The 17,206-nt window shown below is 36.2% G+C and overlaps 1 protein-coding gene across 2 annotated transcripts in view; it reads right to left on the reverse strand.

Moving 5' to 3' along the window:
• Positions 1-17,206, reverse strand: part of TBC1D15 (TBC1 domain family, member 15) — a 137,493-nt gene that overhangs the window by 72,896 nt on the left and 47,391 nt on the right. For both annotated transcript variants that reach the window (XM_006882569.1, XM_006882570.1), the window contains exons 4-5: positions 13,264-13,399; positions 5,530-5,740 (exon numbers count right to left, since the gene is read on the reverse strand). In XM_006882569.1, the coding sequence (XP_006882631.1) occupies positions 5,530-5,740; positions 13,264-13,399 (347 nt within the window). The remainder of the gene's footprint in view (positions 1-5,529; positions 5,741-13,263; positions 13,400-17,206) is intronic.

The raw sequence follows: 17,206 nt of genomic DNA on the forward strand, positions 1-17,206 counted from the left end.
ATCTAGTGGATTTGAACCATGTACCTCTGGGATTGCAGTGCAGCTTCTTGCCACTAGGCCATCAGAGCCCCCTAATATGATATATTTTTATAGTCAAAAATAGCACTTGATCTTCAGAAAACAATAGTAGCTAAAAAGGTGCTTGGTTTTTCTAAAAGGAGCTAAGACTGAATAATACAAGTAGGAAAAATTAATACCCTTCAAAACATTCAATTTTCTTTTTTTTTTTAATTAGATTTTTTTTAAATATTTTATAAATGGGATTGTGATAAGAAATACAGGGTCTACATATACAGACCTTTATGATCTAATAAAACAACAACAAATGTCCCTTTACTTCTCGTTTTCTCTAAGAACATTACAGGAAACTTCCCCCCCCCTAACTTATTTTTTTCTTGTTGTATACCATTCAATCAGATCTGACTGGTACAGGAGGAGATTGCCCCTCCTTCTCCAGCAGAGCATCTGGTGGATTCAGGATTGCAGCACAGCTTCTTGCCACTAGGCCACCAGAGCTCCGTAAAACATTCAATTTTCATTGAAGAAATAGTTCAAAATATTTTTAAAAGAGGGTGATACTCAATATAAAGATCTGTACATTCTCATAAACAAGTTTTTAAATGGTAAATCAACTTTAAATATAGACTCAATAAAGGAAAGCAGCTAATATAGGAATAACTCCTTTCCAAGCACAGCGCTTTTACTGCTGTGTCTACTACCTTGTTTCTAAAAACAAAGCAAATTATTTCTTTAAAATTCAAGTGAAATAATGGTCATTAAAGTAAAACTAATGGATAGGCAGGTAGAAAGAAACAAATACACAACTTTCAGCTACCTGGACTCAGATAATTATTATGATTCAAAATATAAAACAACAGGCACTAAAGTGGAGATGAGAAAAAATCACTATCTAACCAACCAGCCACTGCAAATATTTTTTCTTAAAGGACCAATTTTCACCTTTTTAGTACTGTACACTTTGTGACTGCAGGTATGGATGTAGAGACCTAGGAGGAAGACAGAGATGACGAAAGCCATGCTGTGCTGCTCTAAGGCAGAGGGGGACACCACCGAGGAAATTCCAGCACTCACAAGAGTTAACAATCCAGAATACTGTTACATGTTTCCATTAAGCAAGTTACCATACTGATTTAATCCAGAAGTATCATAAATTCTTAGAAGCTGATATCCTGCATCAATATTATTAAATTTTACTTTCAAACTCATTAAAGAATTAAGATATATTTTAGTGATGGATGCTAAGACTAGTAACTCTATCAGTACTTGCTGAGAGCTTAAAGAAAACTAAGATCTGGTATACACAAATATAGAAACCTATCTCTTCAAAATTCTAAAATATTTTACAGACTTCAGAGTGACCAGAACAAATTTAAGTTTTTAACTGTTGAACAATGGTGGTGATAGAGTAACAACTATTCTATACTACTATTTAAAATAACCAATATGTAAGCCTAAAAAAATAAAGAAAACATTATTGCAAAGGATACCACTTAGGAAGGTTGAGTAAAAAATGGGAAGGTGTGTGACTGTGAAAATAAAAAAATTACATCTATAGCAGAGGGTTTGAAAAAAAGGGCTAGAACCTCCTCCTGCAAATAACTGGCACTAGAGGTGACTAGCAACTGAGCTCAAGTATAGCAGGCATGGTAAGGATGACGTAGGAAAGGGCAGGGTTCAGACTGGCTATCCTTAACGTCATTATGAGTTGTGATCAACTGAACAGCACTGAACAACAGTAACAAAATGATACTACTGCTTAACTTTTTAGAGGAATTTTTTTTTACCACCTGGAAACTTACTATTAATATAAAAGGCCACTAAATGTATAAAATCATTTTAATGGAACCAATTAACCTCATTTCTATCCTAGCAACCAATCTGGTTTAATAAGGGTAAGATGAAATACTTGTGACTCATTCTTTTACCCAAGTTAATTATCACACTTCAAATGATGTTAAGCCAAAGAACACTAATAAGTAATGAACATAATAATTGTGTCCAAACCCCAAATACACAACTACCAACTGAGTAATACTGAGCTTTAGGCGCTGCCTCCCTTTTTTACTTTCTGAGATGGAAGACTAAAAAGATAAACTCTGCATGGCTGGCCCGTATCTTCCTCTCTCTTGTAAGGCAGCCAAACTCCAGCAAACCTGCATACCTATGAGCAGGGTGAGGAGGCGGCTCGGGTCTTGAAAAAGGGAAACCTGCTCCGCAGGGAAGGAAAACCTAATTCAGTAGGTAGAGTATTAGAAAGACAACATGGCCAGAGATGCAAGTCAAAATTTTCAATTTAGCTTAATCAGAAAAAATAAAGATCATGGCCAGTCTAATTCCTGCATTTCTTAAAATGGTTTTAAACTCAGAAAATGATGAGGATGACGTTGACATCCTACTGAAGATGAAACCAAGATTTTTCTTGTATTCTTCCTCTGGTCTCCACACTAATCATTGATTTTAAAAATATATATGAATCAGAAAACATCATTTTGCTCAGACTAGCTGTTCTAGGTGACAGTAAATGAAATCCCAAAACTACTGGCTAGCTGTTGTCGTTGTTGTTGACTGCCATCAAGAGGAGAACAACTCCTAGAGACCCTATGAACAAAAGACCTTGAAGCCTTTCTATTAACAATCGTTGTTGCTCAAAGTTCATAGTTTCCAGAGGTCTGTTGTCTAGGACATGGATGCCACTCCTGCTTCCAATCCTATCTTAAACTGGAAGCTCTACCGAACACTGTCCACCGTGGGTAACAGTTGCGGTATTTGACACCCCAGTGGCACAAGGTTCAGCATCACAGAAACTCTAGGTTACCTCAGTACAGCAAACTGACAGAAGAGTGCAGTATAATAAACGACTTTTAAATATAATGGCCCTCCATGAGGTCTTGATGACTCTAAACAAGAACCTTAAATTAAAACAACCAATACAGGTGTTGGTGGTGTTGTTATGTTGGCTTGTAGAAGGAAAAACAACTGACGTTTTCTGAGAACATTTTCTTAACTTTAACTTAAAACTGGAAATTCCATTTACTTGAAGCCTAATTAACAAGAACACAGTCCTTTAATTTATCCTTAAGAATTTGTCAATGTGATGGCATATACAAATCTGGGACGCTTTTAATATTGGTAACTTTTTTGGAGCACCTTTCTATTTGGATTCATTAATCTCTGATGAGCTATATGGTATAATGTAATGTAACATGATTTGTAATGGGAAAGAGAATGAAGAGTACCCATTTCAGCCCAAGTACAAAAGGGCGTTGGAGCTAAAATAGTTGATGTACTGTTTTGTTCTATATTTCAGACCCTTATGGAAGTAAAAAAGCAATTCCTTCCTTTCTCTCCGAGGGTCACAGGAGAACATACAATGGAAAAATGATTTGTATTAAGGGAGTAATCTTATAAAACTCATTTTTGACAGCCATTTGCTGTTCCAAGAAGAAACCACCATGTCCCTGTTCAATAATAAAGACTAAAAAGAATAAAATGTAGGGAGGCTATCCTCCTCTGCTGATTTTCTCTTTAACTGAGTCGCTAAAGGCTGTAATTAATCACTTATGCTCAGATCTTTCAAACTTGCCCAGAGTTTCAATTTAATACTCACACACTGGCATATTAACATATTATAAGCTCTTAAGTGTTTTACATATCGTAATCATGAAATTTATCACAGATGAACTTTTACATTTATTTATGTGTTAATTATATTTGTATCTCCCACAATGTTACAAACTCTACGACGGGCCAGTTCCTTTTTCATTAGCACTGTCTTCCTACCATTTGTCAAAAAATTAAGGCATTTCAAGAACTAAAACAAAACTATGTAGCTAGAAAGGGTAAGAATGATATAATACAAAGTTTAAAAGTTAAAGAATCAAGACATGTAACAGCTAAGAATTTGACCACTGTGAGAAGTTTTGATTTTATTTAATATTGCACTGAGAGTTCATCATAGAAACTATGCTTTAATCATCAAAGCGCTTTTTTGCATGTCTATTAGTTCTACCAAGACATGGTCTAACTTGCTTATAGGACAACACTTCTGGGTCTTTAATGCCTGTTACTCACCAGCTATAAACTTCTGCCCCAGTCATGTCCCTCCTAAAATCCCTTTTGTGTGGTAGCCTATTTAAGCTTCTGGTTTCAAGGTCCAAGATCAATATATTATCAGCCAGAACTAGCTTTCTTTTTTTTTTTATGTTTATCATTTGTGTGTGTACCGTCAAATCAGATCTGACTGGTACAGGAGGAGATTGTTCCTCCTTCTCCAGCAAAGCATCTGGTGGATTTGAACCACACACCTCTGGGATTGCAGTGTAGTTTCTTGCCACTAGGCCACCAGAGCTCGCAAGGACTAGCTTTCTTACAAGTTACTGGTACTAATGAGCACACGTGACAACCAGAGGTGGTAATGCAGCAGGGGTGAGAACATCATGTTAGAAAACACAGAACTTAAGATGAGTAAAATCTTCCAATTTCTGGTACTAGTAAATGAAGACCTTCTGACTGTAGTTAATGAAGATCCTCACTGTTCCCAAAGGCAAAAACTTCTCCCTCTTTCTTACTTTCACACAGCCAATTAATCACAAAATATGGCTTTATCTAAATATCCTGGCGAATTTATCTGCTTGTGTCTATTCCCTTTTTAATGCCACTGTATCGTCATCTCGATGACTAGGAACGCTTGCTAATATGGGCTTACAAGATCTCTAATGCTCTGATCTTCACTCAAATTTAGCCTCATTTTAAATCTGAGTACCTTCTATGATAATAAATTATTTTGTTCTTGATTAAATCATGTTTCACTCTTCCTGCTCCCCAAAAAATGCTTTCTCTAAATGTCTCCTGCCTTTCTCTCTTAATGCTCACTCATATGCAAGGTCTCAACTTAGATGTCATTTTCTCTACCAAGTCTTCCCTAATTTCTAGCTTATCCTTACTGTGCACTTAGTTCCGTTCTATGGCAATTCCAAAGTACTGTCTACTCCCTCCATCGTATTTTCTCAACTCAGCGGCACATAACTGCCATTTACTCTTCAGCACCCTTTAGAAGATCATAAATTTTCAGAAATCTATGAACATTTCAGTGTTATTCACCACTAAACATCAAGTAACTGGCACAGTGCTTAATATGCAACAGATATTAAAAAATATTTATCAAAAGTCAAACTAAGAGAGTGTGCGCACTGTATATGTGCATATGCACATACAGTGAGAAGTCTTCTTATAAATAATCTTATAGACTTGGCTTAACTTTGAAACACTATAAATGAAACTCTCTTTTTAACAAAAAAAAAAAATTTAAAAAAGTAAATCAGGTCAATGTATAATCCATAAATCAATAATACATCTTCAACCATTTAACTGTATGTAAAAATGGACAGCTCTTTTGTTTTTATACTGTAGTCAGTCTCAGGTACAATATACTAAAATGGCAGTTTCATTCAGCCCTAGGATTAATATAACAATCTAGCTTCAATAAGTAGAAAATGATTTGATACTTACTCACACAATACCACATATTTTTCAAGAGAGTCAATCAGCAGTTTGCTATCTCCTTGATGAAAGTGCAGAGCAGGGAGAACGACGTCATCCTTTAGACAGAATATCAAATACGACCAGCCCATACCCTCTTTGTTTTGCTTGATTGATTTCAGGTCTGTCAAACTGAACAGGAATGACCACTGGCTTTTCCCATTTCTATGACTTGGAGCATCTTAAAAACAAGAAAGTGGGGCAAAATATTTTGTTCACCTTTTTAAAAAGGTAATGACAGCACTCTTTATGACTGTCTAAAAAAACCCAACTTGTTGAACCAAGGAAATCACAGTAACAGTCATACTACTATGGCCTCTACCTGTACTATAAATGACAATTTATACTTTCTGAAAAGAATAATTATTTATAAAGGGGGGGGTGTTAGCCTCAAATTCAAAAAACACTATACCTACTTAGAATATCAAGTTTCTCGAAAAGTCACCAGTCTTGGGAGGCAAGCTGGATTGATTTTAACTGCAATACTACCATCTTACTGAATAATTTGGGACAAAAATTTTTAATTCCTCTGAGCTTCAGTTTCTTCATCTGTAAACCGAAGTAATTATACTTACTTCCCAATGTGATTCTAAGAATCAAATAATATTTGCCAATGAACCAGGGCCGCACCCAAAAAATCCCATATTTATTGCCTTCAAGTCAATCCCAACTCATAACCAACCAGCCCTGTAAGACAGAGTAGAATGCCTCATAAGATCCTCAAAGCTATAGCTATATATGAAAGAACTGTCACATCTTTCTCCCATGGAGTAGACAGTGCATTCAATTGCCAACCTTGCAGTCAGCAGGCAAGTATTTTAAATGGACCATCAGAGTCCCTAGTATTACAGCAGAATATAGTAAATCCTCAATAAATGTTAGCCCATCTCATTTACCAGAAATAACAAAGACATGATGCCCTCTCTTGAAATAATTAATTTATAAAGCTGTTTCTCTTCCTCCTTTTACAATTATTTTTATTAGACTACAAAAGAATGAAGAAAAGCACACAGATTTAAAAAATAACATGAGTATCTTATGTCCACAAATATAACAAAGAGTTGAGCATGAAAAGACAACTAAGTTTTGCTTCAAAACAGAAGAGATACACCCAAACTTTATTCTAAATCAACCTTCTACTAAATAAAAGCCTCTGTTCAAATCAAAGAATAGCTATGTAAAATAAGGCACCTTCTGTGATTGCATACTATTCATTTAAGTTTAAAATTCAAGTTCATGAATATTATAACAAGCAACTTAAAGACTACTTATGTAAAGGAAAAATGTTTTAGCACTCACTAATGACAGTAAAATTAATTTCTAATCTAAAATATTAGTTATTTTAATATTTAACTCAAAATAATAAACATATGAAGTCTTCAAAATTTTAAAAAATCTTTTCTCCAATGTTATTCATATGATGTGCCATACTCTCTCATTATTCAAGATATCCACTAATCCTGTCCACAGGTTTTCATTTCTACAAATATCAACTAGACAGGGCTTGATCAAAAGACAAACTGACAATGACATTCATTTATGTAACATTCCTTTTTATCAGAAACACAAAAATTCCATCATTTCCAACAAGATCTAAAATGGTACACTAAGATTTACAGCATACACAATTCTCCACATATAAAGAATATACAAGCACTGTCACTATTTCATAAGCAGTTCAACACTATCATTTGAAAGAAAGTTCAGAAAAATGAAAATATATACTGACCTGCCTAACTTCTATACTATTCCAAATGGTGAACTCAGATCTAAGGCTGGTATACTAGTTCTAAGTGTTAAACGACCATTTATCTATTCTAAATTGTATTTCACTGGTATTAATATTACTTATTACAGAACTTTTAACACTACTAACAGGGTGATAGCAAAATGAGAACAATTTAAGTTACAACTTCCCAACAAATCATATAAGTGTGGCTTAGCTTGAAATGCCTAGAAATAATAAACAGCAAAGTAAAACTGAATCTAGATCATTTTAACTTAAATCTCTAATAGCTCAAGGTACTAAAGCCAAAATAAGCAAAATAATATCAAATGGGAAATATTAAATAGCACATACAAATATATGAGTTATCAGGAATTTGTGAAAAATCAAGATTGAAGACTTTAAATAAATTTCCCCTCACTATAAGAAAACTGTAGTTTAAATACAAAGAAAATGTCTCACACATTTCAACTTAAAACTGATAAACAATGAGAAATATTTAAAAAATTCTACAAAAGAATGTGAGCTTCATGAAACAAGAATTTTAATTTGTTCACATATCCCTGTACCTAGAAGAATGCCTAGCATAAAGACTAAAAGACATCCTAAATAAAGAAATACCATGGTAGTAAATCAATAAAAAAATAATTTGCCATTCACCCGCTACCAATAGCTAACCAGAGTATAAATAGTTAAACAGGAAATCAAACAGATTCCGAGTTAACTCAAATAGACCTTCTATCTTATAGAGAAACAAGTATTAAAGAACTTTCTATGCCATCAAATAGATACAAAAAGCATCTGTAACACACTGACAGGAAAATTGGACAGAAGGAGAACAACAGAACAGTATGCAAAACTGTATGCCTTGTATAGAATTAAAATCAAGAACATGGCATTTTATTTGGCTGTGTTCTACATCATGATGGCAAGATGGTGGTCTGTTCAGACATCCACATGCAAACGTTTGAGATATTTTCAAAATATTTTATCTGGTACCTAAAAACATAGGATTTATCAGGAGAAACACCTGTTATATACAAAGTTAAGTGGTCTTATAAAGTTAAATAAATCTCCAACTGACAACTGTTTGAGGATTCATCCAAAGTTTCCTTTATGCCTCATCACTAACAAAAACACTTCAGTAAAAAAATATGGAAGTTATTAAAAATACAAAAGGGGAAGACCCACAAACTTGCTATTAAGTTCAACTCAGTAGAATGTCCATAGAAATTCCAAGGCTGAAAGACTGTCAAGATAGAGCTCAAGACAGAATGACAGATACAGGGACTGCAACAATTGTGAGGACAAGCCAGATTGTGAGGACAGCACAAGACCAAGCAGGATTTCATCTTATTGTACAAAGAATTGCTTTGGGTCAGAACCAACTTGATGGCACCTAATAACAATAGTCCTAACAGAGAGAGCCTGATGGGGTAATGTATAACATAGCTGGCTCCTAATTGTAAAGTTTGAATCCAGATGCTCCAAGGGAAAAAGATGAGTGATCTCCTCTCATAAAGATTTATAGCCTCAGAAACCAGAGAGAGGGTCGAGGGTTGGTATGAGTCTGAATCCACTAAAAGATAATGAGTTTCGGTTTTGTAATCTTAACAGAGTCATATTGATCAAACATAGAACAGCTGGTGGATTCGAACTGCTGACCTTTCCGTTACTAGCCAAGTGCCACCAAGGCACCTGTAAAGGTAATTGTGAGAAAAAATACTAATTCAGAAAATGTCTCTTTTATTTTTAATAATTAGAAAGGAAAGACTCCCCATTCATAACTCACGCTGAACAGAAAACAAGAAGTATTTACACCTAGGTTTTCGTTAAATTACAAAGCTAAACAGAGATTCTTTTAGTGCACACTCAAATTACCTGGAGAGCTTTAGAAAAATACAGATGTCCAGGGTCTGGTTTCACTGGCCAAAATAAACTCAAGCTCACATCACTTTTTAAAGTCTCACCAGGTGATTTCAATTTGCTGCCAAAGTTAAGAACAACTGATTTTACACAGATCTTCACTGTCTGATTATGCTTCTCACATGTAAGTAAAGCTGCTTATATAAAATCTAAAAATTCATTTATTGTGCTTGTTACTATAACCTGTCATCTTTCATTTAAAAAAATTTAACAATATTCACTCTCTCATTGCTTCCAAATCGGAACCAACTTACGGCTGACCCTCTAGCAGATTTTCAGAGGCTTTAAAAAAAAAAAAAATCACACGAAAGGGGAATCCCCAGCTTTCTCCATGAAGTAGCTGGTGAATTTGAACCACCTGCCTTTCAGCTGACAGCACAAATCCTTATCCTCTAGATCACCACATCTTCCTTAACAATATTAGGCAATATACCAATTGAAGTATTTCAGATAACAGATGTTGCCCTGGACGTGCTCACCAAGTTGTGCCAAGAAATCTGGAGAACAACCACTTGGCCAACTGACTGGAAGAGATCTATATTTGTTCCCATTCCAAAGAAAGGTGACCCAACTGAGTGTGGAAACTACAGAACAGTGTCATTAATTTCACATGCAAGCAAGATTCTGCTGAAGATCATCCAAAAACGATTAGAACAGCACATCAGCAGAGAACTGCCGGAAGTCCAGGCTGGGTTTAGAAGGGGTCGTGGTACTAGGGATATCGTTGCTGATGTTAGATGGATCTTGGCTGAAAGCAGGGAATACCAGAAGAATGTCTATCTGTGTTTCATTGATTATGCAAAGGCATTTGACTGTGTGGATCAAAACAAACTGTGGCTGACTCTGAGAAGAATGGGAATCCCAGAACATTTAATTGTGCTAATACGAAACCTATACTTGGACCAAGAGGCAGTAGTCAGAACAGAGCAGGGTAACACTGCATGGTTCAAAATAGGGAAGGGTGTACGCCAGGGATGCATCCTGTCTCCATACCTTTTCAACATGTATGCAGAGCAGATTATCCGAGAGGCTGGACTCTATGAGGAGAATTGTGGCATCAGGATTGGTGGAAGATCTATCAACAATCTCCGTTATGCAGATGACACAACCTTGCTTGCTGAAACTGAGGAGGACCTCATGTACTTGCTGCGAAGGGTCAAGGACTGCAGCCTTCAGTATGGACTAAGGCTCAACGTCAAGAAGACAAAGATTCTCGCCACTGGACCAATTGGCAGCGTCAAGATGGATGATGAAGAGATTGCGAGTGTTCACAGCTTCACTTTGCTCGGCTCCACAGTTAACACTCTTGGTACCAGCAGTCAGGAAATCAAAAAGCGTATCGCGATGGGAAAGTCTGCCGTTAGGGACCTCTCAAAGGTACTCAGGAGCAACAGTGTCTCTCTGGAGACTAAGGTGCGCCTGATACAGGTCATGGTATTTGCAATCGCTTGTTATGCATCAGAGAGTTGGACAATGACTAGGGAGGACAGAAGGAGAGTGGATGCTTTTGAGCTGTGGTGCTGGAGAAGGGTACTGAATGTACCCTGGACTGCCAGGAAAACAAACAGATCCATCTTGGAGAGGATTAAACCAAGCTGCTCCTTGGAGTCAAGGATTCTGGGGCTTCGTCTGACATACTTTGGACATGTTGCCAGGAGGGACGGGTCCTTGGAGAGGGACATCATGCTTGGGAGGGTGGAGGGACGGCACAGGAGGGGAAGACCCTCTATGAGATGGATTGATTCGGTGACTGGGGTAATCGGGATGGGTGTGTCAGAGGCGGTGCGGTTGGCGCAGGATAGAGCAGGGTTTAGAGCTGTTGTGCATAGGGTCGCTATGAGTCGGAAATGACTCGATGGCACATAACAACAACAACAACAACAAAAGAAAAACAATTCACATAGACAAATTCAGAAGTTTTAATCTAAACCTTGATATCACCTACATCACGTTGATTCTGGCTCACAATAATGCTTGGTTGGGCTTCCAAGGCCATAAATCTTTATGAGAGGAAAATGCCCATCTTTCTCCCACACAGCAATTGGCAGATTTCAACCACTTTTTGGTTTGGACTACAACAGGTAACACACCATGCCTCCCGCCAGAGGTCCTTAATCTACTCTTCTCCTTCTCTCACTGCTGTTAAGTCAGTTCCAATTCATAGCTGACCCTCAAGAAGGTTTCCAAGACTGTAAACCATGTGAAAGGAGACTGTCCATCTTTCTCCCTTGGAGGGGCTGCTGGATTTGAAATGACAAAGTAGCACAGCTTTGGATTAGCAGTGTGATTCTTTACAGACCACGCTAATACAGCTCTCCTGATTTAGCCCACAGAAGTTAAAAAAAAAAAGTCATCTCACACACTAAATTACCATGATTTGATTTTTTTTGGCATTTGGCAATGTTCTATTAAGAATTTTTCCCCTCAATAGAAAGATTATGCAAAAAGGGGGTGAGGAGGAAGATAATTACCTATGAATGAGCTGATTAACTGAAGTTTGTGAATTTTTATTTCTTAATTGTCTCTTTTTCACAGAAATGCGAAGCGCAAAAGTATAACTTGTTGCTGTTGTTGTTGTTATGTGCCGTCGAGTCATTTGCAACTCATAGCAACCCTATGCACAACAGCCCTAAACCCTGCTCTATCCTGCGCCAACCGCACCGCCTCTGACACACCCATCCCGATTACCCCAGTCACCGAATCAATCCATCTCATAGAGGGTCTTCCCCTCCTGCGCCGTCCCCCCACCCTCCCAAGCATGATGTCCCTCTCCAAGGACCCATCCCTCCTGGCAACATGTCCAAAGTATGTCAGACGAAGCCCCAGAATCCCTGCCTCCAAGGAGTAGCTTGGTTTAATCCTCTCCAAGATGAATCTGTTTGTTTTCCTGGCAGTCCATGGTACATTCAGTACCATATATTAACTGATAGCACAGGTCACATAAAAAATCTTTTTTTATTTCATTAAAAAACAATGCTGTGTATAAATGGCAGCAACACAAGTGCCAGTAAATTATGACTAGACCTTTCAATTTGGTAAAACATAAATAAATACTAAAACTAAACCAGAAACATTGAGACAAGATATCCTTTCAGCTTTACAACACAAAGGAATCCATTTTAAAAATTAATAATAAAAAAGATTTTTAACTCTATACAAGTATTCATTATTTTTAAAACAAATCATAAATAAGGTGTCCATGTTAGAAAAGCTACCCAGATAGATAATGATAATGCACATAGGGGCAAACATGACATACAAACTACATATTTTTTTTGTTATTTTTTGTAGGTATACCATCAAAGTGGATCTGAATGGCACAGGAAACTACATCTTTTACATGAACTAGAAGACACAGTAACATCAAGCTAGACTTTTTTGTTAATTACATGTAAACTATCACCACATAATAAATATGGATTTAAATAAATAAATGCGGGGACAGACATAGTCAGTAAATATATAAAAGGGAAACGATAATGAGCAGTGAAATAAAAACTGAAACTAGAACCATCTGATTTATTTGTATACTCCATCTCCCCCTGGAGCTTTATGATGAAATAACATGATTTTTAAAAACAAATTATATTGTTGATGAAAGAAACATATACAACAAAGGCAATAAAACGCTGTTTAATATGGTTCACTGTTTGATATGCTTCTATATTCTACTATCTTATTAGGTGCCATCAAGTCAGTATTACAAAACAGAACAGTATTTTTAAAGCCTTTTTTTTCCTGAGTTATAGTAAACAATTACAGAAAAGAAAAAACAATATAAAAAAATAACTAAAAACATGGTGGTGATTGTTGTTGTTTGGTACCATCACCGTCAAGAACAACTCGTAGCAACCCTATGAACAATAGATGTGAACCCTGTGCCATCCTCACAATGTCTAACACAGTCGACCCCACTGCCACACTCAGTCACTGTGTATTAACAAAAAATATTTCTTCCTCTCACTGAAGAATATTAAAAAATTTTCTTTGCATTTTTATTAATTAGTATAATATAGCAAATCATTTAAAATTTCAAAATATTTCATCCCTACCTCCACTGGTATGTCGTTTCTTTTTAAATGAAACGGCATTAACCATGTCCCACTCTGCTTCGTAACTGTTCAAATGTTCCAATCCTCGAGCTTTTTCTTTTGGTGCCTGGGTCCATTCGACAACTGAACTGGAGTCCTAAAATAATTACAACACAAAACATTTATTGAGTACAAGTAGGTTTTAAATACAATCCATAATATCATCTCAGCGTCTATATAAATTACGTTTGCAGATGTAGCAGATATTGCTGGTGAAAAAACAAGCTATTTCTTCTATTCTCTTTTGCCATCTTTATCACAAAGGCAAGAAACCCTGTCTAGCCTCCCTTGCAGCTGTTGCTGTTTACCATGGAATCAAAACTGACCATAGCTGACCCTCCAGTGGGTTTTCAGAGGCCATTAAATGCACAGAAGACTGTTAAGTCTTTCTGCACAGAGTAGATGGTGAATTCAAATACTTCAGGTTGCAAGAGCAATACCTTATCACTACTACTAGGCCACCAAAGCAGTCAGGGTTAACAAAGAAACAAAAGCAGCAGTCAGCTGTGTGAATTCTAGAAATGCTTCTGGTTTTCTAAAGAGATTCTTATTCCTCCCTCCTTAACCTGCTGTGAATACAGCTATGATGCCTAAAAATATCTTATTTTCACAGGAGAAAAGGCAAGAAAGCCATTGCAAATAGTTTCCAACTTCCAAACTTTTAGGTATTTGAGGAAAATGGCTAATGGATTTATTTCTTAAAGTTACTATTGGTTGCATATTCTCTTACTAGCAATCGAAACTAGTTAAAAGGTACAAAAAAGAGATTTATATGTGGTTTTGTTACCTTTTCAATTTTAAAACAGAGTAATAAAGCTCAATCAAAAGATAATAGTAGTAGTCTGGCTAAATAAAAAAGTTAAAACATTTACAAAAGAAAATAGATCACAAATAAGTTAAAAATAAAGGGGGAAAAAGTTTCCAAAATATGTAACAGAAAGCCATCCCAAATACAACATAACTCTGACGAATCATGCAGAAAGAGGCAAATATTAAAACAGAAAAAAAACCCAAATAGTATTAACTATTTCAAAGTAAAAAAAAAAATATTAAATGTCAAACATATTGAGAGGCAATCAGAAACGAAATCTCATTCTCTTTACCCTGAAGCATCAAACACCCTTTGGCACAATGCATATTTTACTTAGTTGTGTTAGCTGTTTCCACTAAATGAAGTTAAAAAGAACAAGGATTTGTTTTGTTCATAGCTGTCCTGCTGAAACCAGCCATAGCATAAGCACTCCAATATTTGCTGAATGAATGAATGAATGAATGAATGAAGTGCCTAATAAAGGCAAATTCCACTTACAAATGCCAAATTAAACACAAGTTACCTCTGTTCCTTTTTTAAAGGTATGAAAACCACAATAAATAAACAGCCCAGATAGGAGGGGAGGAAAAAGTGAGAAATCTGATAAACAGTTTGTTGTTATATCCCATGGAGCTGGAACCAACTCAGAGCTGACCCACCAGCAGGTTTTCAGAGGCTGTAAAAAATATGGGAGGAGATGGCCCATTTTTCTTCTGTGTAGCAGCTGCTACATTTAAACTGCCTGCTATTAAATTAGCAGCACATGGATAGTTTTAAAACTGAGAAAAAATACCAGACAAGTAACTAGGAAAGCTGAGAAGTATCCACAGAAATCTTATTATTAGTAGATACTTCCAGAACTAAGACTAAAAGTCAACAAGGAAAGAGCCAAGTGACCAAAGACAAGAGGCTAGATAGAAACTTATTTATTAGTGGAAAGCAGAGTATCTCTGAATTAGGGGAACTCAAAGCATGGAGCAAAGTGATACTGCACTAAAAACGGTAACTAATTCAAAGTCCAACTACATAATAAAGTTTTTAAGATTCCCAGTTCTCTACTCCCAACACTAGCATCCATGTTTGCCCTCAGCAGGCAAGAAATCTGCAGCTTCTCTGTCAAATCTGACTAGTCCAAAGAAAAAGACCGAGATTCTGACAGCAGGGATTCCATAAGGAAAGAGACAAGCCAGGTGACTCAAAGATAAATGCCATTATTATCAGATCTACTCATACCTGTTGTTGTCATTGTTGTTGTTAAGTGCTATCAAATTGACTATGACTCATAGAAACCTTATGAAATGACAGATCTGTACCCTGCCCCATCTTGCGCCACTCTCATCAGCTCTGCCACACTTGAGCCCATTATTACAGTCACTACCAAACCATTTCACTGAGGGTCTTCCCTTCTTTGCTGACCACTTTTTCCAACAGGATGTCCTTTTCCAAAGACTAGTTTCTACTAACATGCCCAAAGTATATGAGACGAAGTTTTACCATCCAATCCTCTAAGAAGTATTTCGGCTGCATCTTTTCCTAGACATATTTATTCTTTTGGGAGTGCATGGAATATTTAGTACTCTTCTTTAATTATCACAACACAGAGGCATCAATTCTTCATGTTCATCTTTATTCACTGTCAAACTCTCAGAAACAAAGCAAGTAAATTAAAAAGACTATGGTTTGGATCAGGTAAACTTTAGCTTCTATACAACATCACTGCTCTTCGGTACTCCAGAGAATTTCCTAGCTGCAGACTTTCCCAATACAGCTTTTGTTTTGTTTTGTTTTGGTGTTTTTTTTTTATTAAATTTTATTAGTTTTAATGAACATTTACAGGGATTTTGGGTTTTCATTCCTTCATTACTGCACCATTTTCTCTACCCTCCTCCCCAGTTTGTTCTTCTTCCCCGCCATCCGAATGTCTGTTTTAATTGTCCAATTGCCACAGTGCTTGTCAAAGTGTTCGAAAGATATTAACATTGTTCAATAAGAGAGCAAACAACAAATGCTGGTGAGGATGTGCAGACACTAGAACTATCTAAATATCATTCCTCCAATAATTTCACTCCTAAGTATGTATCTTAGACATGTACAAGCTTAAACTCAAGCTAACATTCATACTCTTGTTTATTGCTACATTATTTGCAACAGCAAAGAGTTGGAAACAACCCAAATGTTCATCAATGGACTAATGTCTAAAAAACTGTGGTACATTCCCACTCTCAATGGAGTATTACATTATCCATCATCAACTGTGACTCAGAAAAAAACTATCAACTACAGAGAAGAACTCTGACCTATCCTGTGCCACCCTCACCATGTTGTATACACTTCAGGCCATTGTTACAGTCACTGTTATGAGTTCATCTTGTTGATGATTTTCCTGTCTTTCTCTGACTTACAGGTGACCTTTCATCAGTTATAAAAGGTCAATTATGTATGATACAAGACCACTAATATAAAAATTTAAGGAAATGCTTACACACTGACAGACCCAACTTTGAAGGGTTACTAGTGCCAGGAAAGGAGGAAGAAGGGAATAAGCTGAGTGAAGAGAATAGGCAGTTTACAATAAGGGCTGATGAGCCAAAAATAAGTATATAAATCAACATGATCTATAAACTTTCTTCCAAAAAAATTTTAAAATATTATAAAAAAAGTTAAAGATCAAAATAAAACACACCCCTGGTAAATTGAGTAAATACCTACAAAAAAAGCATAAAAAAATATTATGCAAGGAATTAGAAAATAATATAAAAAGAAATCTGTTTTAGGCTTCCTCACCTACAAACCAGTTACAACTCAATGGCACACAGTAACAACATTCTAAAAGAATTCCAGAAAGAAAACAGAAAATAGAGAATAAAAAATCATCACCGAAATAATGTGAATATTTCTCAAAAAGAACATGGGTTTCCTTATTTTAAAAGTTTATCAAAGCACAATTGATAACTGCACCTAAATTCCAAAATCAATCTCCATAATAGTCTATGTGTTTCCTACTGCGAAAGGGGCCCTTTAGAGTAGTGACAGAAGATCTTCACCCTGAAACCTACAGTGTCCCTTTTCAGCAGAAAGTAGCTAAGAGAATAC

The sequence above is a fragment of the Elephantulus edwardii genome, unplaced genomic scaffold (assembly GCF_000299155.1).
Source record: "Elephantulus edwardii isolate Elephantulus edwardi_28Jun2011 unplaced genomic scaffold, EleEdw1.0 scaffold00021, whole genome shotgun sequence".
Classification (NCBI taxonomy): Eukaryota; Metazoa; Chordata; class Mammalia; order Macroscelidea; family Macroscelididae; genus Elephantulus; species Elephantulus edwardii.